This window comes from Oncorhynchus nerka, linkage group LG21 (assembly GCF_034236695.1).
Source record: "Oncorhynchus nerka isolate Pitt River linkage group LG21, Oner_Uvic_2.0, whole genome shotgun sequence".
In the NCBI taxonomy this organism is placed as follows: Eukaryota; Metazoa; Chordata; class Actinopteri; order Salmoniformes; family Salmonidae; genus Oncorhynchus; species Oncorhynchus nerka.
Window position 1 is genome coordinate 26,628,179 of NC_088416.1, and position 26,589 is coordinate 26,654,767.

Below are 26,589 nucleotides of genomic sequence, written 5' to 3' on the forward strand. Positions count from 1 at the left end.
GAACTTGTTGGATGTATTTGCTGTTTTGTTTTGGTAGTTACAGATTGTTTTATTCCCGATAGAAATGTATGGTGAATAATTGATTGTGTCATTTTGGAGCCAAATAAAGGTTAAGTAAAATATCATACCCTCAGGACATGCTAACCTCTCACTGTTATGATATTTGTACGTCTGTAACTTTCTCACTCACCATTATTCACGATTCATTCAGGACTATCCGACTATCTGTAAAACGTGTCACTGTCCCAATTCTTTTGGAGCTCACTCACTCTCCATAAATGCTTACAAAAGTGCAAAGCCCTCATTTAAAAAATTAATGTTTCTTTTTTTTTCAAATACACAAGTTGCCATATCAGATTTCAAATCGAGCCGAATTAAACCAGCAAAATTACTTAGATGTGAAATAATAAAAGTATAGGAATAGCAGTAATATTCTTGCTGTGCTAAGGTTGGTCATGGGACTTCTTTTTTAAAGGAAAATCGCCGCGGTCACCTTCGGGTACCACACTCAACGTTGTTCAACCCCATCACCTCTGAGTGGCGCTGCGGTGTAGGCTACATTTGAACCACGATAGACTGTGTAAATCACTCAACGTAGGCTATGACGAATTGTAGCCTTTTTGAGTAGCCAAGAGTCAAACAATATTTTAACAGCGTCAAGTTTGTTTATTCATAACAATATCACAAGTAGTAGAAGTAGATGTAACAAGTAGGATGGCTAGTAACCTAACAGATTCTGACTATAGCCTACACGACGTGCTGGCAGACTTTTTAACATACATCCATAATATTTTTTTCCATTCTGACTCATACAGTGGATAGCCAAATCATTCGGGACTTCACTCCTCCTCTAAGGGAGCATTTCCTCTGTTACAATGACCGCTGTTGAAGAGACGCCTTGGTAGAGGAACATGCTGTGATTCATACGGGTGTTATAATACAGACTAAACTCTGTAATAATGTTGCGCGTCGTAGTGGAATCAGCCAAAAGCATCCCCAAAAAGAAACTCGGACACCCAGATCCCATAGCAGCGGTAGTGTTCAAAGGTGAGATATTGTTTTGTTGCCTCTTGCTGTGGCATTTAGCCTACATTTTCACTTTGGTTTCAATGCCTTGATTGTTGGCTATTCTTGAGAAGTTCAAAACATCTGGATCAAAGACGTTCTCCAAATGTAGGCTAATATAAATCAAAAGATGAAGACATGCAGAGTTGCTTTCAGGTTGTAGCCTAGTTTTTAGTTAGGCTACTTTATAGTTCTCTTTATTTTAAAGTCTCATTATCCTTTCTGCACTTTGCTGTCAATGTTGGGTTAACTGACCCATTTTCTGTCTATCATTTATTCTTTGAACCAACAACTGCAAGATTCCACAACAAGATGATATTCTGATGGATTTTGTAGTCCCCAAACATTTAACATGTTCAATAAACACAAACATGATGATCTTTGTATTCAAAGTGGAGATACTGCGTCATTTAACTGTGAGCATGTAAGGGCACAAAACTACTATGAATTGCATTGAAGGTACAACAATGGTACTGTGCATTGGTTCTGAGATACCGGAACCTCATTTTGCCTGCTTTAATGCAATGAGTCACATTAAATAATGTTGCCTCTATTGTGTTACACAGAGGGAAAACATATTCCCTTATAAGGGGTTGGAATTACCCATTCTCCCCTGTCATCAACAGCTCTGCAGCTGGGTCAATGTGCTTCATTTTTGCATGGATATTTTAGGATAAGAGTCCGTCCAAGATGCACATTCGACTTTTATGGTTCAATATGTTGCCACTCTAAGTTGGCTCACTATGTTACCAGCCCCAGGGATGTTGTAGGTATTACCCATTTTAAGACTGCCTGTATATGTTAAAGGCCCAGTGCAGTTAAAAATGTGATATACCTGTGTTTTATATATATTTCCGTTATGAGATTGAAAATTGAAATTGTGAAAATGATGATAATGTCCTTTTAGTGTAAGAGCTGTTTGAAAAGAATGCCTAAAATTTCAGCCTGTTTTTGTGGGACGGAATTTTGGCCTACCTGGTGACATCACCAGGCAGTAAATGAGTTAAGAGACCAATAAGAAACAACCCTCTCTGCCAATAACAGCTAGTTTTCCCCTCCCCACTTAGACCACTCCTAAACAGTCCTAGCAAAATGATTGCTTGAGAACTTTGCATTTTTGCAAATATGCTATTTTGATTCATTTTGGCCATTTACATTAAAAACAATCACAGTAACGTAATTGTTACCCAGAAATGATTTGATATTGAGATAAAAACGTCTGCATTAGACCCAGAGAAATATATTCTACCCATGCATATACTCCCGAGTGGCGCAGCCGTCTAAGGCACTGCATGTCAATGCTTGAGGTGTCACTACAGACACCCTGGTTTGATTCCAGGCTGTATCACAACCGGCTGTGATTGGGAGTCTCGTAGGGCGGTGCACAATTGGCCCGGTGTTGGCCGTCATTGTAAATAAGAATTAGTTCTTAACTGACTTGCCTAGTTATATAAAGGGTACATATAAACACATATATTCCATGTTTTAATCATCTTGCCTCTTTGTGTAAACGCTATACAGGTGAAAAGAAGAAAACTAAAGCAATTGATAGTGAACTCAATCCCGTGTGGAATGAAGTAAGTATAAATATTTACATTTACAATCCTTCCTCTCTCTGGCAGTCTCTGGGAATGTTGAAAAGGGCCTCGAGAGGAATGTATTATGTGGAGGAGGGTATGAGAATGAATTAGGGAATGAGGCTAATATTTTGTCCGCTGTGCTTGGTGTTTGTTGCTGACTCAACATGGAGTACTATTATTAGATAGAGGAATGATAACTGTTAACACTTCCCCTTTGATTTTAAACATTTGCACCCCCCACCCCCATGCTTCAACATTTCATAATTGATATTAACATGGGCAAAGTTGCGCTTTTATGAACAAACTAAATTTGTGGTTGCAGGTGCTTGAGTTCGACCTAAAGGGCTCCCCATTGGATGCCTCCTCCTTTTTGGACGTGATTGTGAAAGACTATGAGACTATTGGCAAAGACAAGTACGTACCTGGCATGTAGCTACTGTATATGTCTCAAATGTTTTGTGAGAGAACACACACCACACACACGCACACACACCTCCTGCTAATCGGACGCTGCTAGTGCTGCTAGGGAGGAGGAGGGACATAGTGTTTGACTCAGTTTGACCTCTTGTCATTTCTCAGTCAAAGTGCCCCTCCATTAGAATGTGAACCTGGTCATTACAATACAGGGTCTGGTAATTACAGGTTATACAGAGAGTGACTGAAAGGGACAGTTCAAACCCTGAGGCCAGTGCTGAGTTTAAACTGAGTTGTCAAAAACTAGAATAAGCACTTCTGCGGAGGGAGATCCATAATGTTCATTAAGGTCAAACCCTGAGGCCATTGCTGAGTTTAAACTGAGCTGTAAAAAACTAGAGTAAGAACTTCTGCGGATGGAGATCCATAATGTTCATTCAGGTCAAATCTTCAGGTTACTTGCATAACTCCGGGTTCTCTGATAATATGAGTGAGCTATCTTACATATGGGGCATGCCCTTTGGTGCGAGATCATAAGGAAGCTCCAATCACACAACATCTGCCGTAAACAGACAGGAGGCGTGGCGAATAGTGGGCAACCCCACTTATTATAATGCGCCAAGTCCTGTACTCTAGCTCATTATCAGACATATGTTTTCCTCCTTATGCATATTGAGATAACCCAATCATATTATCAGAGAACAGGGGTTACGCAAGTAACCTTAAGATTTGACCTTAATGAACATTATGGATCTCTGACTGGAGAAGTGCTTACCCCAGTGCTTTTTCAAATACTTTTTTCGTTATCTCAAATATGGGTGTCTCACATATAGTCAACTCCCATAGCGCTCATGTACTCTCCGAAGCTAGATTGTCTTGACGTAATCATCCCTCAGAGGCCCCAACACAGCACCGTATATGTCAGCGAGGGCGCAGTGACGTCTAGTTCGTAAATCCTCCTAAACGTACGAGGGGTAGCCCAACATGCCGCATTGCAGCGTCACCTCTTGCTAGTTCAAAAAACAGCGGGCAGTGTGCGTCTTTGCGCATGCGTAGAGATCTATGGACGTTTGTCCGTATTTTTCCACCATACTTGAGCCACCACTTCGGGGTGGAGTCTCCAGTCACCATACAGGGGGTCACCTCTGGACTACAAGTCTGTTCCGGACATGAGTCACGTGTAAAGAGTGATGTGCGCTGCTCCACAGAATCATTTTCTGGGCTGCTCTGCACAAACACAGAGATCAGGTGCCACCTTGGTGGTTGATGTATGCCACTACAGTCGTATTGTCCATTCTGACCAGGATGTGACAATTCCGAAGAAAAGGCAGAAAATGCTTTAGTGCAAGCAGCACTGTAAGCAACTCAAGGTCATTTATGTGAGCATGACGTAGTTGTGGGGACTTACAATCCATTCAATGCTCTCCCCTCACAGACTACGCTACACCCTTTGAGAGATGCGTCTGTTATCACTACTTTCCTCACAGACACTACCTCTAGGGGAGTGCCGTTGGCGAAGATGGAGGGGTCCCGTCAGTGGCGGAGAGACGCTATGCTTGGGGAGGACAGCGTTATCCTCCGATGGAGGTGACTAAGGGAACACAGGCGTAGGACAGACACCCAGCACTGAAAATATTTAATCCTCAACAGTCCAAACAGAAGATGGTGGAGGCCATCAACCCCAATGTACAGAGACACGTCTTGAGTGTGACCATATGACCCCATTGGAACATGGAGAGATATGATTCGCACGAAGCAACATGATTCGCCCGTCTGATAGTGCGGCCTGGAAAGAGATGGAATTCAGAACTACGCCTAGATATTCTATTCTCTGTGTGGGCACTAAACAGCTGTTTATCTGATTCATCCTGAAGTCTACAAGGGCAGCTCTGTCTCTCACTGCCTGCTTCTGTTAAGGGGAGCAGAGTAGGTAGTGGTCTATGTACGCGGAGATCCTGTGTCCTCTCCATCTCAGGGGAGTTAGGGCCACCTCTACAACTTGCTGAACGTCCGAGGGGCTAGTGATATCCTGAAGGGAGCTGTGAGATTCTCGAAACCCTGATAGGCAAACTTGAGAAATCTCCTATGTGCTGGCAGAATGCTTATGTGAAAATCCTGCAAATTGACTTTAGTGAACCAATCACCTCGACAAACAAAGCAAGACAGCACTTTGTGTGTAGGCATAAGGAATGTGAACTTTTTCAGAGAGCTGTTGAGGATCTGTAGGTCCAATATGGGGTGCTGGAGAATGGATGAAAAGAAATGTTCCATCTTGCCAGGGAGAGACGTGTAGGTAAGGGAGGCACAGCGTTCAGGGTGAAGGTGGTTTGCGAGAGATTGTTCCACTGCTCCTCCATACCTTGCATGTCCATGGCAGTGAAGTCCCTCGGTGGGACCTTACCGGAAAGGAGTTTGTCCCAGTTGTGTTTAGCCTCCACCAAGCATGCTGGGATCATGGGGACACGCTGTCTCCCAGGGACGGTATGGGATGAGTCTCTTCCTATCGAACCAGTCTCTTTCGCCGTTTTCGCACAAATAGATTAGCCTGTACTCCAGGCTGGGAGAGGAGGGCCCTCCACTCAGGGTGTTGGAAGGCCTTGAGGCCTGAGCCTTGGGGTCTTCATCACCTTCCTCATCCTCATTGCAGAAGAGTCGCACAATACTGATGTCCTCCTCATCGTAAACCCCTATACCTCCTTTCCCTGCTGCTAGCTCGTCGAACCGAGAGTGGATATCTGGGGGGAGACCGCCCATAACCTTGGCCCAGCTCGGGGTTGTTGGGTTGCCTCCTCGCCCAAAGGCTGGGAGGAAGAGGAGCCTCGAGGGGGGCTGCTCTGCACACCCTCCATCTGAGGCTGGACTCCGGCAACTCCTTGCAATGCTCGCAGGACTCTGGTTTAGCAAGAGCCGTCTGAACATGCTCCAGTCCCAAGCAGGCAACACAGATAGGATATGTGTTCTTCACTGACATCATGGACCCACACAGGCATGGGTGAGCCAGTTTGGAAACAGGAGGCCAGCTGGGTACACACTGTGAAGGGGTAGTAGTATCCATAGCTCCGGATAGTGGAGGGTTCAAGGCTACGGGTGTACTGGCCGATGCCTAGCTGTGTAGCTAGTCCTGACATTAGCTAACTAGCGTTCACCCCGTGGGCTATTAGCCTAGCTTTTGCTAACATATTGCTAGCTGAAGACAATGTGGATAGCATTCATTTTTGATGAGCTAGTTGGTTAGCTTTACCTTGCAGCGTGGGCTAACCGAGTAGAAAGGGCTAGTTGAATGAGCTATCTCTAAGCGTGTGTTGGCTAAAAGTTAGCCATGTGGCGCTAGTTTTGACTGGAGACTGAGAAGACCCAACTTTTCCTTTTGCTAAAAGTACTTAACACTTTATACGAGAAGCAGTATCCTATCCTCAGTGGCGAGTTCACAATTGAGTAGGAAAACAATGAGACAAGTCGTGCTGAGGAGAGTGTAGAGAGAGCTTGTGATCTTCGTAAGGAAGAAAATAATAATGAGCTAGAGGGCGGGGCATGGCGCCTTATAATAGGTTGTGTGATTGGAGTGTCCTTGTGATCCCGTCCCGAAGGGCTTACCCCATACGTGAGATACCGAAACAAGTATTTGAAAGAGAACTTAGTTGATCTACAATTACATACAAAAGCTCAAGTTTTTCCATTGCAATGGGCCACATAACGTTTACAGGAACTCCTCTTGCCATGACAACATGTGTTGAGGAAAAATTGTGTTACCGCAGAGCTTCAATGATTACCACATTGGTAAGTGAAAAGTGAGGTGTGATTTGAAGTAGCACAACCCCTTACGGCTTCTCTACCACACCCTGTACCTGCCTCCGTGTTCAGACTCGCTGTGCTATGTGATGAGGATTTGTCTCTCTCTATGATGAAACCGTTTTCTCTCTCCAAAAGGCTATTGTTTCACCATGAGCACAAATCACTTCAAACTCAATAGATTCAAAATGGCCTCTCATGTGTCTTCTCTATATCAAGAGAAAAAGGTATCAAAATGCTTTTTACTTAACATATTAGTGCTTTTAGATTGATGAAACATATCTAAGCTGTATTGATGCTTCATTGTTGTTCCATTTCCATTGTGACATTTTTAAGTCACGTAATGAGCGGCCTCTATTTAGCAACATGCTTTTCACCACTTCTCAGCAGGAACTCTAATCTAGATGCCTAGAGAGAGAGAGAGAGAGAGAGAGAGAGCAGGCTATGGTAATGAGAGTGACTTGCGTCTTTGATCTTCTATAATGTTGGGGGGGCACTGGCAGAGTCCAGACTCAAACACAAGCAAAGTTACAGAGCTTGCACAGGCTTGTCACTGGCAGATGGGGGGTTTATCTTGAGTATGTCTGAGAATCCTTGGCAGATGTGTGTATATGGGCGAGGTTGACTCATTCAGTATGAAGACACACTCAATAAGGGGGAGGGGGGGTGTTTTGGATATAAGGACATCTCCTAGTGACCACCATATACAATCATTTGTCCTGTTGAGTCATTTTTAATCCTCCATATCCAACGTCAGAATTCTAAAACGTCCAAAATGATATTCAAACATGGATACATACAGTATGTTTTCTCTGCTAGACACTAGACAATTAACTATAGCCTGCTCTTACCAACTCCATTATTCATTCTCAATCCAAACATTGCATGACATTGAGTGACAAGGAGTTGACATGACAGCACAAATAGACTGGCACAGTTAGCAGCAGGGCCTTTGATATCAGCAAAAGAAAGAACTCCATATTATGCTGTATTATCTGACTTCATGGTGAGGAACTGCTTTTTTTCATAAAAGAGGAACTAGCCACTACACAGTGCATAAATATAGCCAACTAGTGTGCTGGCAGCTAGTGTGTGTTCCATATCATTAGTAACCGTCAACTCATTTCCTCAGGGGGAAAATATTCAACAATGGGTATTTTGCATGTGTCTGCTCGCCTTTGAAAAGTCAAGTGCCAACTAACTGAGTTAAAAAAAAATTGAAATGTGTAGAATTCCAAGAGAGGAATAAAAACAAGACTCAAAGAGCATTTCTCTCTCAGCTTCAGAGTAGCCTGCTTTCAGTGCCCAAGGTGTGAACTCTACCGCTGACCCCGTAGTTCAACTTCATTTCCAGGACGTGTTTTAATGCATGATTGTTTATCTCTCTGTGTGTGATGACAAATGATTTCAACAGGTGACATAGCCAAGAGGGGAGAGGCATGACAACATCCCACCTTCCCTCCTTTCTCTCCTCCCCCACCCTCTTCTCTCCTCTCTCCTCTCTCTCTCCCCTTCCCCCATCTCTCTTCTTCTCTTCTCTCCTCTCTTCTTCTCTCTCTATCCCCCTCTGTCTTCCTCTCTTTCAATTCACTTAAATTATATCTCTCTGTCCCTCCTTCTGTCTCTCTCAATTCAATTCCTCCCTCTCTCTCTCCCTCTCTCTCTCTCTCTCTCTCCCTCTCTCTCTCCCTCTCTCTCTCCCTCTCTCTCTCCCTCTCTCTCTCTCTCTCTCCTCTCTCTCTCTCTCCCTCTCTCTCTCTCTCTCTCTCTCCCGCTCTCTCTCCCTCTCTCTCTCACTCTCTCTCTCTTTCTCCTGTCTCTCTCCTCCCCTCAGCCTGACACACAAGGCCAGACTACAGGCATGCCTGTGGTAGATGCTAATTGCTCCCAGCGGTTAGTCTTTCCTCGTCCTCCCTTTCATGATTCTTTCCCCCTCGTCTGTGGGATCGAGGGTTGTTCCTCACTACAGAGCACAGATGACATTTTTTCCCAGTGTTCTCCGGGGAAGGCTCTAATGGTTGCCAAAATAAGCTCAGCTAGGCTGATGTTTGTCACTGTGACAGCTTATGAAGGTCACTCAGCTACAGGAAAGTCGTCTTCTCGCTACCACCCTATCACTTTTCTTTCTTGAGTCCCTCCAATCCAGCACAAGCAAAGTGCCTCAATGGTATCAACAATATATTGACGTATACACACTTCTTTAAATTGTGGCTGCATGGCACAGGGGTGGCTATGTATACATAATAGGAATAACTGATATTAAGCAATGCAACGGGATTCTTAATCACAGTTGATTGCGTAATAAAGAACCCTTGGTACCTTCCTAGTTAGTCCTCAGTTCCCCCATAAGGGACATTCATCAGATCCATGTGGCAAATATAACTATAGGACTTGTTGCTAGGTTTGTCAATTCTGAAAGAAGTACAAATGAGAACTGGATACTGCCTGTGATTAGTCAAAAAACAAATATATTCATACATATAAAATTACATACAATCATTGTACACAAACAACAGAGGAAATCTACACCTCTTTATGCAGTAGACCAGCAAGCATAATACATGCATTTGCTTAAGTGATCTGGGAATGATATTACTATGTTACTGTATGCGTTTCCTTAAGAAATATTCATATCACGTAAATACAGTAGGTGCTCATGCCTTTTTACCTGTATTCCAGATTTATTGGCTCAGCTAAGATCTCTCTCCTAGACCTGGCTCATGGTCACACCAAGTCCCTCCCAGCAAAGAACCTGTCCCTGGTCAATGAGAAGAAACAGGACACTGGGGTGAGTTTCTCTATGGCTACACACTTGTGTCACCAAGAATGAACAGCTTCAAGAATGAACAAGATTTATAAACATGCATAAGCATTTATAATTAGTGTAAGCAATAACACACTTTATTGTAGAGACATTGTCAAGAGATTCGGTGCTTTTGGCTTAACGGCTAATGCGTTGGGTTGACAATCGCTGGACCCGGGTTCGAGTCCTGGTCAGAACAAACACACAAATTCCCTACGTTTGTGTAAGAAGTGGGATGGCGCCCATAAGGTCATCGGAAAGGAGTGTACACATGAAGGACTTGGAATAAAGAAGCTTGGGGAGATGTTCTCCTAAAGGGAGGGGCTAGTGTAGTGAGAATTTCGCTACAGGCCTGAGTCCCAGTCAGAACTACCCCATGCATATAATAACTAGGTTAATTAAAACGTCTTGATTGTTGGCCTTATCATGTCAATGTAAAATAATGTCAAGTTAAAGTTGTCAATACATTGAGACATTGTCTTGAAGCAGCATGTTGACATTTAATCCCATCTGTTTTTTAGGCGACCATTAATTTGATGATAGGGTACGAGCCGCCAGCTAGCACAACTCCGAACCCTAACAAGCAAACTGATGAAGACCAGTCGTATGGGGACACAGGTCAGTTTAACATAACAAATATGTGGCACGCCATCTTTTGTTTTGGTTAAGCACAATGGTGTCCTTCTCTCATGAGATCAGTTCCAATGCCCTTGTTATGCCGGTAATGTAAATCAACTCTTATACATGTAGTTTGGGAAAAGTATGCAGCTGTCTCAGTGGTATGTTTGGGTTTGGTATTGCAGTAGTAGCCTGGTTCCCAGATTTGTTTGTGTGTTAGCCAACTCCTCTGTTGTTCAATGTCATGTAACGAGCAGTTGACTAAAGTACAAACAGATCTGGTAGCCAGGGTTGTGTTCATTAGGGCACACAACAGGAAACATTTGAAAACGGAAACCAAACGCTTGCATTTCAGGTAGTCCCTACTTGTTTCAGAGTTTTCTTTTCACCATTTGGTCTCTAATGAATGCAACCCAGGTAACCAGGCTAGTGAGGTGATGTTGTGGTTTTAGGCTTTGGTTGGTAGGAAGTATCGGAGTGTTACTGGCTTGTCTGTGTTTGTTACACAAGTGAAAGGCTGCTTGCTGTTTATGGAAATGGAGGATGCAAATTGAAAAGACAAACAACACTCACAGCCTTTTGCAGACTCTGCCACAAGGAAACAGAATCAATAGAACATGTTTTGTAGTACGTTCCCTCTGTGGCTCGCTTTTGGAGTCACAGGTCCAGGAATGGTTGTTATGTCATAATACCAGGTTACAGATTGATCTGCAAACTGTTTTGTTAGGTGATCTGAAAAACCACGATCAGTCAATGGGGAAATATAATTTTACTCCTGGGTAAAGTATTTATTTTTGGGGAAACATTGGTAGAAATGTTACAAATAGGGAGGTTCAGGGCTCATAAGACATCATAGTAAAATGGATGGATGTGTTGCAAAAGGAAAAATGGCATTCTACTGGGAAAGATGGGTGAATCTGTGGATATCGGAGGGTTGGAGTTCAGATTGAATGATGGATTGGCGCTGTGGATAAAAATCCAGCACTTGAAGAAAGAGGAAATTAGGAACATGTCTGTGTGTCTAATTCTTTAACTACAGGTACTGTAGATATGAGTTCAAATAGCTGTAAGTAGCAGTAAAAGCAATGTTTACTCGAATCAGGGTAGGGATGGTAGGGTATATATATTTTTTAATATACACACGACACAAGTACTCTCAGCAGACAATATGCTGAACACAGGTCACCTGGACCAGAAGGCCCCACAAGAATAGTAAACTAAAGTGTTTTTACCAACTGGGGACATTTTTTGGTCGCCACAAGGTCAGATTCTACTTCTATGGGATTTAGGGTTTAGGTTAGAATTAGTGTTAAGGTTAGAATTGGGTTTAGGGTTAGGAGCTAGGGTTAGTTTTAGGGTTATGGTTAGGAGTTAGGGTTAGGGTTAAGGTTAGGGTACAGATCAGAGTTAGGTTTAAGTTTAGGGTTAGGGAAAATAGGATTTTGAATGGGACTGAATTGTATGTCCCCACAAGGTTAGTTGTACAAGACTGTGTGTGTGTGTTCCCAGGTGGGGGTGAGGAAGGGGAGGATAGGGAGGAGGTATCCCTTGGGGGTCAGGTGGGGACCCCTGGAGTTCCACCCACACCTGGCCAGCCTGGTAACCCCAACCAGAGGCCTGTCCGGACTAGCCGCAAGAGACACCGGGCCCTGGCCAACAAGCCCCAGGACTTCCAGGTAGAGTACATAGCTAGCACATGAAGTGCATGTCAAAAGTTCAAAGTATCCTCCCCTCCTCATCTCTCTTCCTTCATTTGAACTGATCTGAAACCACAGGAGAGATGAAAGCAGTATGGTGGATGGTGGCTTTCACCCTCCAGTTCTTTCAGATCAGTGGTAGAGAAGACGAGCAAAGGACTATTGAGATGCAGCCCTGGATGGTAGTATGGGGCCCTGTTCAAATACTTATGACATGCGTCCTTCATCCCATTTGACCTTACTTGAGGTAATCACTAATCTGTATAGGTATGAGAGATGACAGCAATATGATAACTATGCATTCATCAATCCAATCACGAACAGACCAGTGATTATTATTATTTTTCTACCTTTATTTAACTAGGCAAGTCAGTTAAGAACAAATTCTTATTTTCAATGACGGCCTAGGAACAGTGGGTTAACTGCCTGTTCAGGGGCAGAACGACAGATTTGTACCTTGTCGGCTCGGGGATTTGAACTTGCAAGCTTTCGGCTACTAGTCCAACGCTCTAAACACTAGGCTACCCTGCCGCCCCGATTGCCTCAAGGAAGGAAGGAAAAAAGGAAGGAGATGTGCATTTTGTGGTAGAACAGCGCCTCTTTGACCTCTCTTATTATTGATCAATTAAATCAATAAAGGCATAATTAAGGATTTTTGTGTTTATTGAAATTACTGTGTTAGTTAAACTCTCTTACACTGTTGTCTTCAATGACCAGATTCGTGTTCGAGTTATCGAGGGCCGACAGTTGCCGGGAAACAACATCAAACCGGTTGTCAAAGTGAATGTGTGCGGACAGACCCACAGAACCAGGATCAGGCGAGGAAACAACCCCTTCTTTGATGAGGTAATCTCTTCATAACTCTATGGTTTCAAACTGCCCTTACACTCCAAAATCAAAGCCACTAGGGCAAAGTTACACTTCTCTGATTGCGCTGACGGGAATCTTTGTTTCAGTATTCCATCTTTTGATTGACTGTCTTTTTTACCCCTTTCAATGCTTGTCTATGTGACTCCTGCTCCTCTTTTATCTTGTCCTGCTGATCCCTCTCTCAATGCGCTCCTCCTTCTCCTGCTTCAATGAGTTTCATTCGGATCTTCTCTCTCTGCAACAGTGATATGTTTGCGTAAATCTAAAGCGGAATCCTCCGTTAGATACATTATCTATCACCCTTGACCTCTCACATGCATTTTCTCAACCTTTCCTAGTCAATTACTATACAATTGCTACAGTGTGTCTGTATGAATTTGCTTCAAAATCAGAGTATAGAAAGGTATGGAAAATGGCCATGGTTATGCCTAACTCTCTACTATGTACATAAAAAAAACTATGAAAATACTGTATATATCAACATTTTTATAAACCCTCTCCACAGATGTTCTTCTTCAATGTCAACATCCTGCCTTCAGAGCTTTTAGATGACTGTATCAGTATTCGGGTAAGTACAACACTCCTCTCAGACTGGGTATAGTCTATATACAGTGTGTTCACGAGTTCGGCTTCTCTCCATCTGACGAACATGGAGGGGGTTTTGGCGTGGATGGGGTGGCTAGACCCCGGTCGGGGATCGGAGTTGGTAGCTGTCCTCCCAGCAGGATCAGCCCCCAGTCATGGACTGCTGGCAGTGCCAACCCACGTAAGACAAGGTTGTGTGAGCATGGATCTGATGAACATGCAGGAAGGGGTTGAGCTGGCCCACCATTATGTAGGGAGCCTGGAGGCAATGGGGATTGGTAGCTGGCCCCCCAGCAGGATCAGCCCCAAGCCATAAGCCAAGGTTGTGCTGGCCCCCCTTCCTTTATACAAGAGCGAGAAAGACTTTCTGACAACGAGGTCGCTACTGGTACAAGTCTGAGTCGCCACTGGTCAGAGTGGACTCGGTGCGTGAAGACACTGCATGGGTAAAAGATGGGCACCCTATTATGTGGGCTGAGTCACTGGATTACTAATGCTCTTCCATGCTGTCCCTAGGACGGGTGCATCATGTTGTGCCAGGCCTTTTCTGCTATACTTGACTTGAGTGGGTTGAGTCACTGAAGGGGTCTCTTGCTGGTCTTGCGCCAGTGCGGTGGAGGAGATCTTCGTGGGCTATAATCAGCCTTGTCTCAGGGTAGTAAGTTGGTGGTGTGTTGATATCCCTCTAGTGGTATGGGGGCTGTGCTTTGTGGGGGTTATATCTGGCCTGGTTGGCCCTGTCTGGGGGTATTGTCAGACAGGGCCACAGTGTCCCCCCCCCGCCCGTCTCAGCCTCCAGTATCTATGCTGCAACAGGGTGTGCCGGGTGGCTAGGGTCAGTCTGTCCTGTCTGGTGAAATTCTCCTGTCTTATCTGGTGTCCTGTGTGAACTTAAGTATGCCCCCCCACTACCTGTTGTTTTCGACCCGCTTTCCCTCCCTCCCTCCCTCTCTCGCTCTCTCTACCGCTTTTGCTGTCTTGACCTTTGAATACTCGGCTATGAAATGCCAACTGACATCTACTCCTGAGGTGCTGACCTGTTGCACCCTCTACAGCCACTGTGATTATTATTTGACCCTGCTGGTCATCTATGAACGTTTGAACATCTTGAAGAACATTCTGGCCTTAATGGCCATGTACTATTATAATCTCCACCCGGCCACCACTCAGAGCCTGGTTCCTCTCTAGGTTTCTTCCTAGGTTCCTGCCTTTTCTAGGGAGTTTTTCCTAGCCACCCTGCTTCTACATCTGTATTGCTTGCTGTTTGGGCTGGGTTTCTGTATAAGCACTTTGTGACATCTGCTGATGTAAAAAGGACTTTATAAATCCATTTGATTTGATTTTAATGTCATGGAAAGAGCAGGTGTTCTTAATGTTTTGAACACTCATTGAACAATCATTTTAAAACTCCTTGATTGTGGTAAACTATGAAGCAGTTTAGAACTAAGGGCTGGGTTTCTTTCAACATCACTAATTCTCTCTGTCTCTCGCTCTCTCTCTCTCTGCAGGTCTATGATTCCTACTCCCTCAGAGCAGACAGTCTAATGGGGGAGTTCAAGGTGACATTTAAATTTACAAAAAGTGCATTTAATTTAGTTATTTACAGAGCATTACATCCAGCCTATTATGTTTGCCTTTCATAACAATGACAGAAAACATTGGATAAATCACAGAAATCCTTTGTTCAAATATGGATTGGCTACAATGCACACTACCACACTGTGTTTATACAGTATTGAATACATCCTTCCAGGCAATAACCTCAATATCTGTATTTGGTTGATATTTAATTGAGTTGTCAACAAATATGTATTTGTATTGAAATAAAAGTAAAATGGTTGAAATCTGGTTAAAATCAGTTATGTAGTGTAACCAGACTTTATTTTCATTTTAACAGTTGGATGTTGGGTACATATATGACGAACCTGGTAAGTTCATCTTTACAGAAGAGTGACACAGGAGAGGAGTATTATCTTGATCTTCAATTATCTTCAAAGACATCCTTTGTCTGTGTCTGTGTCTGGAATGTGTATATTCTTATGGTCAACAGCCCACGCCATAATGAGGAAGTGGCTTCTCCTGAGTGACCCTGATGACTCTAGCTCGGGGGCCAAAGGTTACCTGAAGGTCAGCCTGGTCATCGTGGGGACAGGAGATGAGCCACCGGTACGACTGCTGTGTCACTATGCTATGTCACCACACGCCTCACCTGTCTTTCTCTACATTCTCTACCATTGTACTTCATGTAATATTGATTACATAGTTTATAAACTCAGCAAAAAAAGAAATGTCCTCTTACTGTTAACTGTGTTTATTTTCAGCAAACTTAACATCTAACGTCTAAATATTTGTATGAACATAACAAGATTCAACAACTGAGATATAGACTGAACAAGTTCCACAGACATGTGACTAACAGTCAGTATCTGGTGTGGCCACCAGCTGCATTAAGTACTGCAGTGCATCTCCTCCTCATGGACTGAACCAGATTTGCCAGTTCTTGCTGTGAGATGTTACCCCACTCTTCAACCAAGGCACCTGCAAGTTCCCAGACATTTCTGGGGGAATGGCCCTAGCCCTCACCCTCTGATCCAACAGGTCCCAGACGTGCTCAATGGGATTGAGATCCGGGCTCATCGCTGGCCATGGCAGAACACTGACATTCCTGTCTTGTAGGAAATCACGCACAGAACGAGCAGTGTGGCTGGTGGCATTGTCATGCTGGAGGGTCATGTCAGGATGAGCCTGCAGGAAGGGTACCACATGAGGGAGGAGGATGTCTTCCCTGTAATGCACAGTGTTGAGATTTCCTGCGATGATAACAATCTCAGTCCGATGATGCTGTGACACACCGCCCCAGACCATGACGGACCCTCCACCTCCAAATCGATCACGCTCCAGAGTACAGGCCTCGGTGTAACGCTCATGCCTTGGATGATAAACCTGAATCCGACCATCACCTCTGGTGAGACAAAACTGTGACTCAACTGTGAAGAGCACTTTTTGCCAGTCCTGTCTGGTCCAGCTATGGTGGATTTGTGCCCATAGGCGACGTTGTTGCTGGTGATGTCTGGTGAGGACCTGCCTTACAACAGGCCTACAAGCCCTCAGTCCAGCCACTCTCAGCCTATTGCGGACAGTCTGAGCACTGATGGAGGGATTGTGTGTTCCTGGTGTAACTCGGGAAGTTGTTGTTGCCATCCTGATACCTGTCCCGCAGGTGTCATGTTCGGATGTACCGATCCTGTGCAGGTGTTGTTACACGTGATTTGCCACTGCGAGGACGATCAGCTGTCCATACTGTCTCCCTGTAGCGCTGTCTTAGACGTCTCACAATACGGACATTGCAATTTATTGCCCTGGCCACATCTGCAGTCCTCATGCCTCATTGCAGCATGCCTAAGGCACGTTCACGCAGATGAGCAGGGACCCTGGTCGTCTTTCTTTTGGTGTTCTTCAGAGTCAGTAGAATGGCCTCTTTAGTGTCCTATGTTTTCATAACTGTGACCTTAATTTCCTACTGTCTGTAAACTGTTAGTGTCTTAACGACCGTTCCACAGGTGCATGTTCATGAATTGTTTATGGTTTATTGAACAAGAATGGGAACAGTGTTTAAACCCTTTACAATGAAGATCTGTGAAGTTATTTGGATTTTTACGAATTATCTTTGAAAGACAGGGTCTTGAAAAGGGAGGTTTATTTTTTTGCCAAGTTTGGTAGAATGTGTATACAATATCAATATGTTATACAACTACATGCAACATAATATATTTCATCAAGGCTCTCCCCTCCCCTCCCCTCCTGTGTGTTCAGACTGAGAAGAGAGAGCGGAACGAGGAGCAAGATGACATAGAGAGTAATCTGTTGGTGCCTGCTGGGGTAACACTCAGATTGGTCACTCTCAACCTGAAGGTGTACCGTGCAGAGGACATGCCTCAGAGTACGTGTATATTCCTTCTTTCTCCATCCTCCACCCTTCTTCCTCCATCAGCAGCAAAGTGTAATTTAGTTCAGTCCAAAAACAACCTCGTGCCCCTTTCGTTATCCCTAAACCTCTTGTTTCTTCCACCTATCACTTCCTCCTTACCCCCTACCCCATTGGGTATGCATATTTCTAGGTAAAGGAAACGTGTAAGCAATATGGCAGACGTATTGCACGTATCTGCAAACACCAAGTGATTAAGTGTTCTTTTTGAATCTGGAAATGTATTTCAATTAATCCAACATTGTTATCAGTGGGCCTATTCTTTCAAAACGTTGACTGGACGTCTTGTTATTTTTTATGTGAGTGTGTGTTAATATCCTTTCACTCCGTCTTACAGTGGATGATGCGTTTGTACAGACTGTGAAACAAGTATTTGGAGGGGAAGGCGATAAGAAAAACTTAGTTGATCCATTTCTGGAGGTCAGCTTCGCTGGCAAGAAGGTAAAGCTAAGACTCAGAACTCTGAGAATGCAAGAGAAGGACAAAACGCCAAGTCATTCGGCAAATATTTTCAGATCTTTGGTTAGATGTTTGCTTAATGATGACATTGTTTTGGTTTCAGTTGTGCACCAAAATTATCGAGAAAAATGCCAATCCTGAGTGGAACCAGATGATCAACCTTCAGGTCAAGGTGTGACCTAGCTCTCTCGTATTACATGTAGTACACCACAACACAAATGGATGATATGAATGGAAGCCAGACAAACACAGCATGCTCTCATTTCCCTCTTTAGTTCCCATCCATGTGCGAAAGCATCAAGTTGACTGTATTTGACTGGTAAGACTTTGGTTATCCTCCCTGGAAGACAGATACAGTGCATGTTTGGATGTCGTTGTTATAGCGGTTTACTGTGTATTACACTATCCACATTCATGTATACTTTCACTTTTAAATGCTGCTACTTTGAGTTTGAAGACATGGATCTCGTAGGAAAGTTTATTAACAACGTATTGAACTTTTCACACAGGGATCGTCTGACCAGGAATGATGTGATAGGAACCACATTTCTAAATCTGACCAAAATAGCCTCATCTGGTGGTGAGATTGAAGGTATGGTATCACTCTCTCTCTCACTGTTTGTGTGTGTTTGTGTGTGTGTGTGTGTGTGTGTTTCCCTGTCTCAACCACATTGCATCTGTCCTTTCAAACAGATACGCCTGCAGAAAATTGCACCAATCTGTCATCTGAAGGTAAAGAAACATCATCTTTTTGTATGAGGCCTCCCTATAGGGTGGAGTCTTGGGCCAGTAACCGAAAGGTCCCTTGTTGAATACCCGAGCTGACAAGGTGAAAACATCTGTCTATGTGCCTTTGAGCAAGGCATGTAATCCTAACTTGCTCCAGGGGTGCCTTACTACTATGGCTATAAAACAACACCTTTCACTGCACCGATCTGGTGTGTGACAATACAACTTTTTAAATTGATTGCTTTTGTCAAACAGGGACAGCATTTGTAAATACTCAAGTTTGACTACAGATGTAGCATAGGCACCAGACCACATTGTATTACCATGTCAAAAAATAAATAGAAAACGGGGGGAAATAACAGAAAAACAGCTTCTATCTCTAGACCATCAGATTGTTAAATAGTCACCCCTAACCTGCCTCTGCCAAGTAGCCTGCCCTGAACTTAGTCACTGTTTCTAGCCGGCTACCACCCTGTACTCTAGCCTGCACCTTAGAGCCTGCTGGCCTACTGTATGTACATAGTCATTGAACACAGGTCACTTGAACACTGTTTTACCCACTTTATATGTATATACTGTATATTCTAGTCAAGGCTCATCCTGTATAACTACTTCTGTACACACGTTGTCTATTCATATACTGTCCATACTGTCAATACATACATGCATACATACATACATACATACATACATACATACATACATACATACATACATACATACATACAGTATATTTATATTCTAGACTCATTCTGATATTTCTAAATGTCTTTCTTTAAATTGTTTTGGATTTGTCTGTATTGTTTTGTATTGTTAGATATTACTGCACCGTTGGAGCTAGAAACATAAGCATTTCACTGCTTCTTCGATAACTTCTGCAACATATGTGTACGCGACCAGTAACGTTTGACTTGATTTGTTAACACTATCGCTCAGAGTCTGGTCGCCAGGCCAATTACACTGTACTTGGCAATGGACTGGAGTAAATACGACATTCATTCAAAATATCTGTAGCAAACCATTTCACAAAGAGAACCTGGCCTTTTATTACAGTGAGCAGTGGGGAGGCGGAGGTGGGTTTCCTCCCAGCGTTTGGGCCTTGCTACCTAAACCTGTACGGCAGTCCCAGGGAGTTCACTGGCCTCCCAGACCCGTACGAGGAACTCAACTTTGGCAAGGTAAGACCATCCCTGGGGTTGAGGACAAGTGCTTCAGCTCTGGTAAGATGTTTTGCTATTCCTTTTTCTTATTGTAAATATTTGCATATCTAACATGCACTTCTCTCTCACAGAAACATGCAATTATTAAGATTCAGAATTAAAAATTGTTGTAGATAATCAGCTCTTGTAGATGAGAAAACGATGAAGCATTCACCCAGGGTTTATTCAATGGTGACCTGTGCAAGTGAAACCTGTTCTGGACGCAGCCAGCATTGGACTCTCTTAGACAAAAATACATTTTAGCTTATATAGGCAAGGAACATCTGGTTTAGATCAGTATTCTCTTTTCTGCTGAGTATCTTGGCAAGCGTATCTAATCTATAAAACATACAGGTATCTAATTTATATAGTGTATACCCCCCCCTTCAATGTATAACACGTGGGAATGCCACATTTCATACTTTGATTCCTCAAATCCAGATAGTTCAACTTGGGTAATAGCTTTAAAGCACACCGTACAGTTGTCTAACACAATTGTCATTAAGCTTAATTGTTCCTTCACAAAACTATACATTTTTTTCTCAAGTAATTTCCTGTGTTGATAGGAACATCTTGTGTAGCAACACGATTACAGTATCACTGTATTGTTTCATCTCTGTCTGTCTGTCTGTCTGTCTGCCTGCCTGCCTGCCTGCCTGCCCGCCTGCCTGCCTGCCTGCCTACCAGGGTGAAGGGGTGGCCTACAGGGGCAGAGTCCTCATCGAGCTCTCCACTCAGCTGGAGGGCAAAGCTGACGGGAAGCTGGACAACATCTCCAGTGATGACATCCTGGTGGCCCAGGTACACAGAGAGGGTGGGATCCTGTCATAGCTGGGATATTGTTGCTTCATGTATTAATAAAGGTTATTACTTCCGGAATTGACTTCCTTCACTTCGAATTGACCCCAACCCTGGTACGAAACTTGCAAAACTTAGAGAAGAACTGATGAGAAATGGATACAGAGAAAGATAGAAGGGAAAAGTCCAGATTTCTTGTGTGTAGAACAGTGTTTCCAAATCCAATTTGGATTTAGTCAGGCAATAACGCACCTTTAATGAATGTACACTGGAATTAACCCCTGACCTCTTGTTTGTGCTTTCAGAAGTACCAGCGGAGGAGGAAGTTCTCGCTGTGTGCTGTGTTCCACAGCTCCTGCATGCTCCAGGAGCCCGGTGAGCCAATCCAGTTCGAGGTCAGCATCGGTAACTACGGCAACAAGCTGGACTCCACCTGCATGCCGCTGGCATCCACAACCCAATACAGCTGTGCTGTGTTTGACGGTGAGAAAACCTAGACTATACACCAGTGTTCTTCAGTCCTGATGGGTACCCTCCTGGTGTGCTAGCTATTGTTCCAGCCCAGTGCCAACCCATTAGACCTTGATTAGACCTGATATTTGAACGTTTACAAAATATAGATTTTTTTAGCACCCATGCTTCGAGAGCATGTGTTTGTTTATCTATCAATTCTAAAGGCACAAGGCAGACCAACTATACACAGTCATGAATATGAAAACAGGAAAACATACAGTGCCTTCGGAAGGTGTTGAAACCCTTAGACTTTTTCCACATTAAGCAAATTCCTACACACAGTAGCCCATAATGACAAAGCGAAAACAGGGTTTTTAGAAATGTTTGCTAATTTATAAAAAAGAAACAGAAATATCACATTTACATAAGTATTCAGACCATTTACTCAGCACTTTGTTGAAGCACCTTTGTCAGCGATTACAGCCTTGCATCTTCTTGGGTATGACACTACAAGGTTGGCTTAGCTGTATTTGGGGAGTTTCTCCCGTTCTTCTCTGCAGATCCTCTCAAGCTCTGTCAGGTTGGATGGGGAGTGTGGCTACACAGCTATTTTCAGATCTCTTCAGAGATGTTCGATCGGGTTCCAGTCCGGGCTCTGACTGGGGCACTCAGGGACATTCAGAAACCTGTTTTTGCTTTGTCATTATGGGGTATTGTGTTTAGATTGATGAGGGAGAAAAAAAACAATTGAATCAATGTTAAAATAAGGCTGTAACATAACAAAATGTGGAGAAAGTAAAGGGGTCTGAATCGGAATACTTTTCTGAGGACACCATTCATTCCTATCAAAAGTGCATTGCTGTTTCCATTGCAGTAGAGACATTCCCATACAGCAGGACTAAATTGTCAAGTTGTACAGGTATATACCACTCTGCAGCTTGAACTGAATATGACTTAGTTCTGTTTCTCCTGTAGGTAACCACTACTATTACCTGCCCTGGGCTGACACCAAACCTGTTGTCATCCTCACATCCTTCTGGGAAGACATTAGCCACCGATTGGATTCAGTCAACATCATCCTCTACATCGCAGACAGACTGGTGAGAAACACTTCCAACAAATCGACCAATCAAATAATCAGTCAACCAATCATGGGATAATTCTCAGTTGTTGCAACTTTGTTATTTTGTTGTCATTTCTTCCAGGAATCCAACCTCACTTCTTTGAGAACAGCCATCCTTGCCAAAGCCTCAGAGGTGCGCTTGGCTGAGATCTGGCTCAAACTCATAAACCACATGATTGAGGATCTGAGCAAGTAAGACATTCATCGATCGTATCTCAGCTTATAATTGTTTCTTGCTAGGTTCTGTTAGCTTCCTTCTAACTTATCCTAGCTTCACGCTAGATTAAGATAACTTCATGATATGTTTTGAATGCTTGGTTGTGATAATTTCATGCTAGGATCTGGTAGCTTTGTGCTTGGTTATGATAGCTTCATGCTAGGTTCTGATAGCTTCATGATACATTTTGATAGATGAACACTAGCTTCTGATAGCTTTATGCTAGGTTTTGATAGTGTAATGCTAGGTTCTTAAAGCGTCATATAGGTTTTTAAAGCTTCTGATAGCTTCAGTATAGTTTCTGTAGCCTCATGCTAGCTTCTGATAGCTTTCAGGTACCAGATCTTGAGGGCAGGTCCAACCTGACGGCTCTGGACGTCCAGATTAAGAAGCTGCGTGATTCGGCGGTGGCCATCATCAGAGAGATGGCCAAACGCTTGAAGGAGGAGGCCACCGACGTTATAGCCACTCTGACAGACATCGAGGACTGGCTGGAGAGACTGAAACAGCTTGCAGAGGAGGTCAGGAGCAACAAGACATTGACATTCTCACAACATTCAGGGTTCAATAGCACATTGAATATTGGAATGTCCTTAAAGTAAGCCCTTATTTTGAGGGTGCCATGACTTGTTATAGGAGTGCCAAGCCCACTCAATTTGAACCAGCTTGTGAATTGAATTGTCTCTCTCTCTCTCTCTCTACTACTGTCAACGGAAAACTCTCTCTCTCCCCATCTCTTAATAATCTCTCTTTCATACCTGTCTTTCACTCTTCCCTCAGCCCCAGAACAGTATGCCTGACGTGGTGATCTGGATGCTGCGTGGAGAGAGGAGGGTGGCGTACGCCCGTCTCCCAGCCAATCAGATCCTCTACTCCACCTACAGTGAGCAGGCCTGTGGGAAATACTGTGGCAGGACCCAGACCATCTTCATGCAGGTACTAGGATGGAGAACAGACTGATACTAGTGATAGTAGTACCGTAGTAGTAGTAGTAGTAGTAAGTGTAGCAGTATGATAATGGTAGGGAAATTCTATGGCAGGACCCATACTATCTTAATGCAGGTATTATGATGGAGAACATAGACTACTGATCATGCTACTACTATTGTCAATAGTATTAGTAATATTAGTGCTAATAGTAGTAGTACTTGTTTAAGTAGTAGTAGCAATAGTGGTATAATTAAGCAATATGGCCCAAGCGGGTGTGGTATATGGCCAATATACTATGGCTTAGGGCTATATACAGGCACTCCGATTCGACAAAAATCAGCCCGCTGCTGAATCTAATTGCCTACCCCTGGTATAGTGGTATGATAATCGTACAGGAATACTGCAGCAGGACCAAGACAGTATTCATGCAGTTTCAAAGGTGTACAGAGAGTTAAAACTGATGCCACAGACATTGTTAGTGGATATTGAAGCGAAACTGGTTGAAATGACGTCATTATAATCAGAAACTGATGTCTTTTCAAATTGTTGTTCTCAGTTTTGCCTGCTGGGAAGAGGCTCATAATCAATCAGTTTTGTGTCAATGTCCAATGACAATGTCTGTCAGAGTGCGAAGAGAGGAAGAGTCCAGGGGGCGGATGTGTTTAAACGCAGGTGCATTGGTTTAAACCTGAGATATGGCATAAACATTCAGAGAATGTAACGGCTCTCCTCTTCGTCTGATGATGAGGAATAGGAATCATCGGACCAACACACAGCGTGGTAAGTGTTCATAGTCAATTTAATTAAATCAACTGAACACTGAATGACAAACAACAAAGAGAGTGAACGACACAAAACAGTCCTGTAAGGTGAAAAAACACAAAACAGGAAACAACTACCCACAAACACAGGTGGTAACAGGCTACCTAAGTATGGTTCTCAATCAGAGACAATGATTGACAGCTGCCTCTGATTGGGAACCATACCAGGCCAAACACATAGAAATACAACACACAGAACAAAACAGAATGCCCACCCCAACTCACGCCTTGACCAAACCAAAATAGAGACATAAAAAAGGAACTAAGGTCAGGACGGGACAGTACCCCCCCCCCCCAAAGGTGCGGACTCCGGTCTTGAGCAACGAACCTGCACAACCTGTCCTGGATGGATACCCCCTGTAGCCCGGCAAGTGCGGAGAGTTGGAACAGGCTGCACTCGGCTATGCTGGCGAACCGGGGACACCGTGCGTAGGGCTGGTGCCGTATAACCCGGGCCGAGGAGACGCACTGGAGACCAGATGCGCTGAGCCGGCATCATCGCTCCTCGCTCGATGCCCACTCTAGGCCGGCCGATTCGAGGAGCTGCGATGTAGCGCACCGGGCTATGCGTGCGCACTGGGGACACTGTGCGCTTCACCGCATAACATGGTGCCTGCCCGGTCACTCTCTCGCCACGGTAAGCACGGGGAGTTGGCTCAGGTCTCCTACCTGACTCCACCAATCTCCCTGTGTGCCACCCCCCAAAAAAATTCTGGGGCTGCCTCTCGTACACGTTACCTCGAGCCAATACCTCGTAGTGTCGGAAAACACCTACCCACAAACACAGGGGGGAACAGGCTACCTAAGTATGGTTCTCAATCAGAGACAGCTGTCAATCGTTGTCTCTGATTGAGAACCATACTTAGGTAGCCTGTTCCCCCCTGTTTTCATAGGTGATGTACAGTAGGGTTGGATGATATACTTAACACCCGTGTATTTCGAAATAACCCAGGTAGGATTTTCAATACCGTCAATATAATTGAATTACATTAGCCGGCTTACTAAAGGTAGCTAACGACAATTAGTGCTAGATATGAGAATCTGTATACCGCTCAACCCCGATGTATAGTATTTCATTTTGTTGTTTGTTTGTTTTGGCCAGTACCCCATGGACAAAAACAAAGGTGTGAAGATCCCTGTCCAGCTCCGTGTCAACATGTGGCTGGGGCTCTCTGCCCACGAGAAGAAGTTCAACAGCTTCTCAGAGGGAACCTTCAGTGTGTTCGCAGAAATGGTAGTATTGTTATTCACATGGGTTTTGTGGCAATGCTTTGTTTTAGTTGGTATTTTACCTGGTCTTTACTATGCTGACAAAATCTATTTTCCCTCACCCCCTCTTTCTCGCTCTCCCTTTTCACCCTCAGTATGAGAACCAGGCCCAGGTGTTTGGGAAGTGGGGCACCACAGGGTTGGTGTGCCGGCATAAGTTCTCTGACGTGACGGGGAAGGTGAAGCTGAAACAGGAGCGCTTCATGCCCCCCAGGGCGTGGGAGTGGGAAGGCGAGTGGTTCGTCGACCCCGAGAGAGGGTGAGAGTGACCTGTTGGCATGCTTAAACACACCCACGAACACATACACACTCATACTCACTCACACACACACACACACACAGACGTTTGTGGACCCTGATAGATGGTGAGCGGTAGATTTCTAGCGCTATAAATAACTGAATTTAAGTAGAAACTTCCTGTTTTCAATGTTTGTTTTCAGTAGTTTACATTTCAGTTGGACTACCCCACCCAGACAAATCTAGCTTGGTCTGGCATTGCCTGTGCTTGTGGTTAGGGAATCATCCTCTTTCCGTCTCTATAGATGTGCAGGGAGTCATAGTACTGTGAGTACACAATAGTCCCACTTCCACCTCATCCACCCCACCTAATTCCTCATTGTTTGCCTCTGAGTCAGGAGTGCGCAACACCAGCCCCCTTCATAGTACTCCTATAGAAACACTTCCCCAGACAGTTATCTCATTGATTTGGTTGATTTGACCTTTTTCCAGACATTTCTTCAGTGGTTCTGTAATCCCACCTTCTTTCCACTAGAGCTGAGCATCCCTGGACTAAAGTCCAGCTGCCAGTACTCTATAGTTTAGTGGGATCAAGCCCGCTATTTGTGATGTGTGTGTCTGTGTTTGGTTTTACTATCCTTGTGGGGACCAGAAGTTGTGGTGGTTCATTTCTTTACTATCAAATGAGGAGAGACAAACTTATCAGACAAGTCAGAGTTATGCTTAAATTAAATCTTCAATAGTGAGAGCTTTGCAATAGCGATGACTTGTCGACGAATCACCTTTTCTAATGATCCGCTGAGAGCGGCGAGACAAAAGTACAAAGGTCTTTTATAGCCAAGATACACCCCTTTCAAACTACTTGATGAACAACAGATTTATAGAATGGGTCACAAGGTTAAGATTTGTATGAAAGATACCTATAATACATAGCAGACAGTATCTGCT

General features: G+C 44.0%; 1 protein-coding gene across 1 annotated transcript in view; it reads left to right on the plus strand.

Moving 5' to 3' along the window:
• The first annotated feature begins 687 nt into the window (after positions 1-687).
• Positions 688-26,589, plus strand: part of LOC115104200 (myoferlin-like) — a 51,309-nt gene continuing 25,407 nt past the window's right edge. Inside the window, exons 1-26 of the mRNA XM_029625475.2 lie at positions 688-1,047; positions 2,587-2,642; positions 2,968-3,059; positions 9,528-9,636; positions 10,173-10,269; positions 11,779-11,945; positions 12,684-12,812; positions 13,342-13,404; positions 14,930-14,980; positions 15,319-15,349; positions 15,472-15,587; positions 17,235-17,361; positions 17,744-17,847; positions 17,969-18,037; positions 18,141-18,184; positions 18,375-18,457; positions 18,559-18,597; positions 19,648-19,772; positions 20,481-20,594; positions 20,897-21,074; positions 22,020-22,144; positions 22,250-22,359; positions 22,713-22,905; positions 23,165-23,320; positions 25,238-25,369; positions 25,500-25,663. Coding sequence (XP_029481335.2) covers positions 960-1,047; positions 2,587-2,642; positions 2,968-3,059; positions 9,528-9,636; positions 10,173-10,269; positions 11,779-11,945; positions 12,684-12,812; positions 13,342-13,404; positions 14,930-14,980; positions 15,319-15,349; positions 15,472-15,587; positions 17,235-17,361; positions 17,744-17,847; positions 17,969-18,037; positions 18,141-18,184; positions 18,375-18,457; positions 18,559-18,597; positions 19,648-19,772; positions 20,481-20,594; positions 20,897-21,074; positions 22,020-22,144; positions 22,250-22,359; positions 22,713-22,905; positions 23,165-23,320; positions 25,238-25,369; positions 25,500-25,663 — 2,762 coding nt within the window. The 5' untranslated portion in view covers positions 688-959. The remainder of the gene's footprint in view (positions 1,048-2,586; positions 2,643-2,967; positions 3,060-9,527; positions 9,637-10,172; positions 10,270-11,778; positions 11,946-12,683; positions 12,813-13,341; positions 13,405-14,929; positions 14,981-15,318; positions 15,350-15,471; positions 15,588-17,234; positions 17,362-17,743; positions 17,848-17,968; positions 18,038-18,140; positions 18,185-18,374; positions 18,458-18,558; positions 18,598-19,647; positions 19,773-20,480; positions 20,595-20,896; positions 21,075-22,019; positions 22,145-22,249; positions 22,360-22,712; positions 22,906-23,164; positions 23,321-25,237; positions 25,370-25,499; positions 25,664-26,589) is intronic.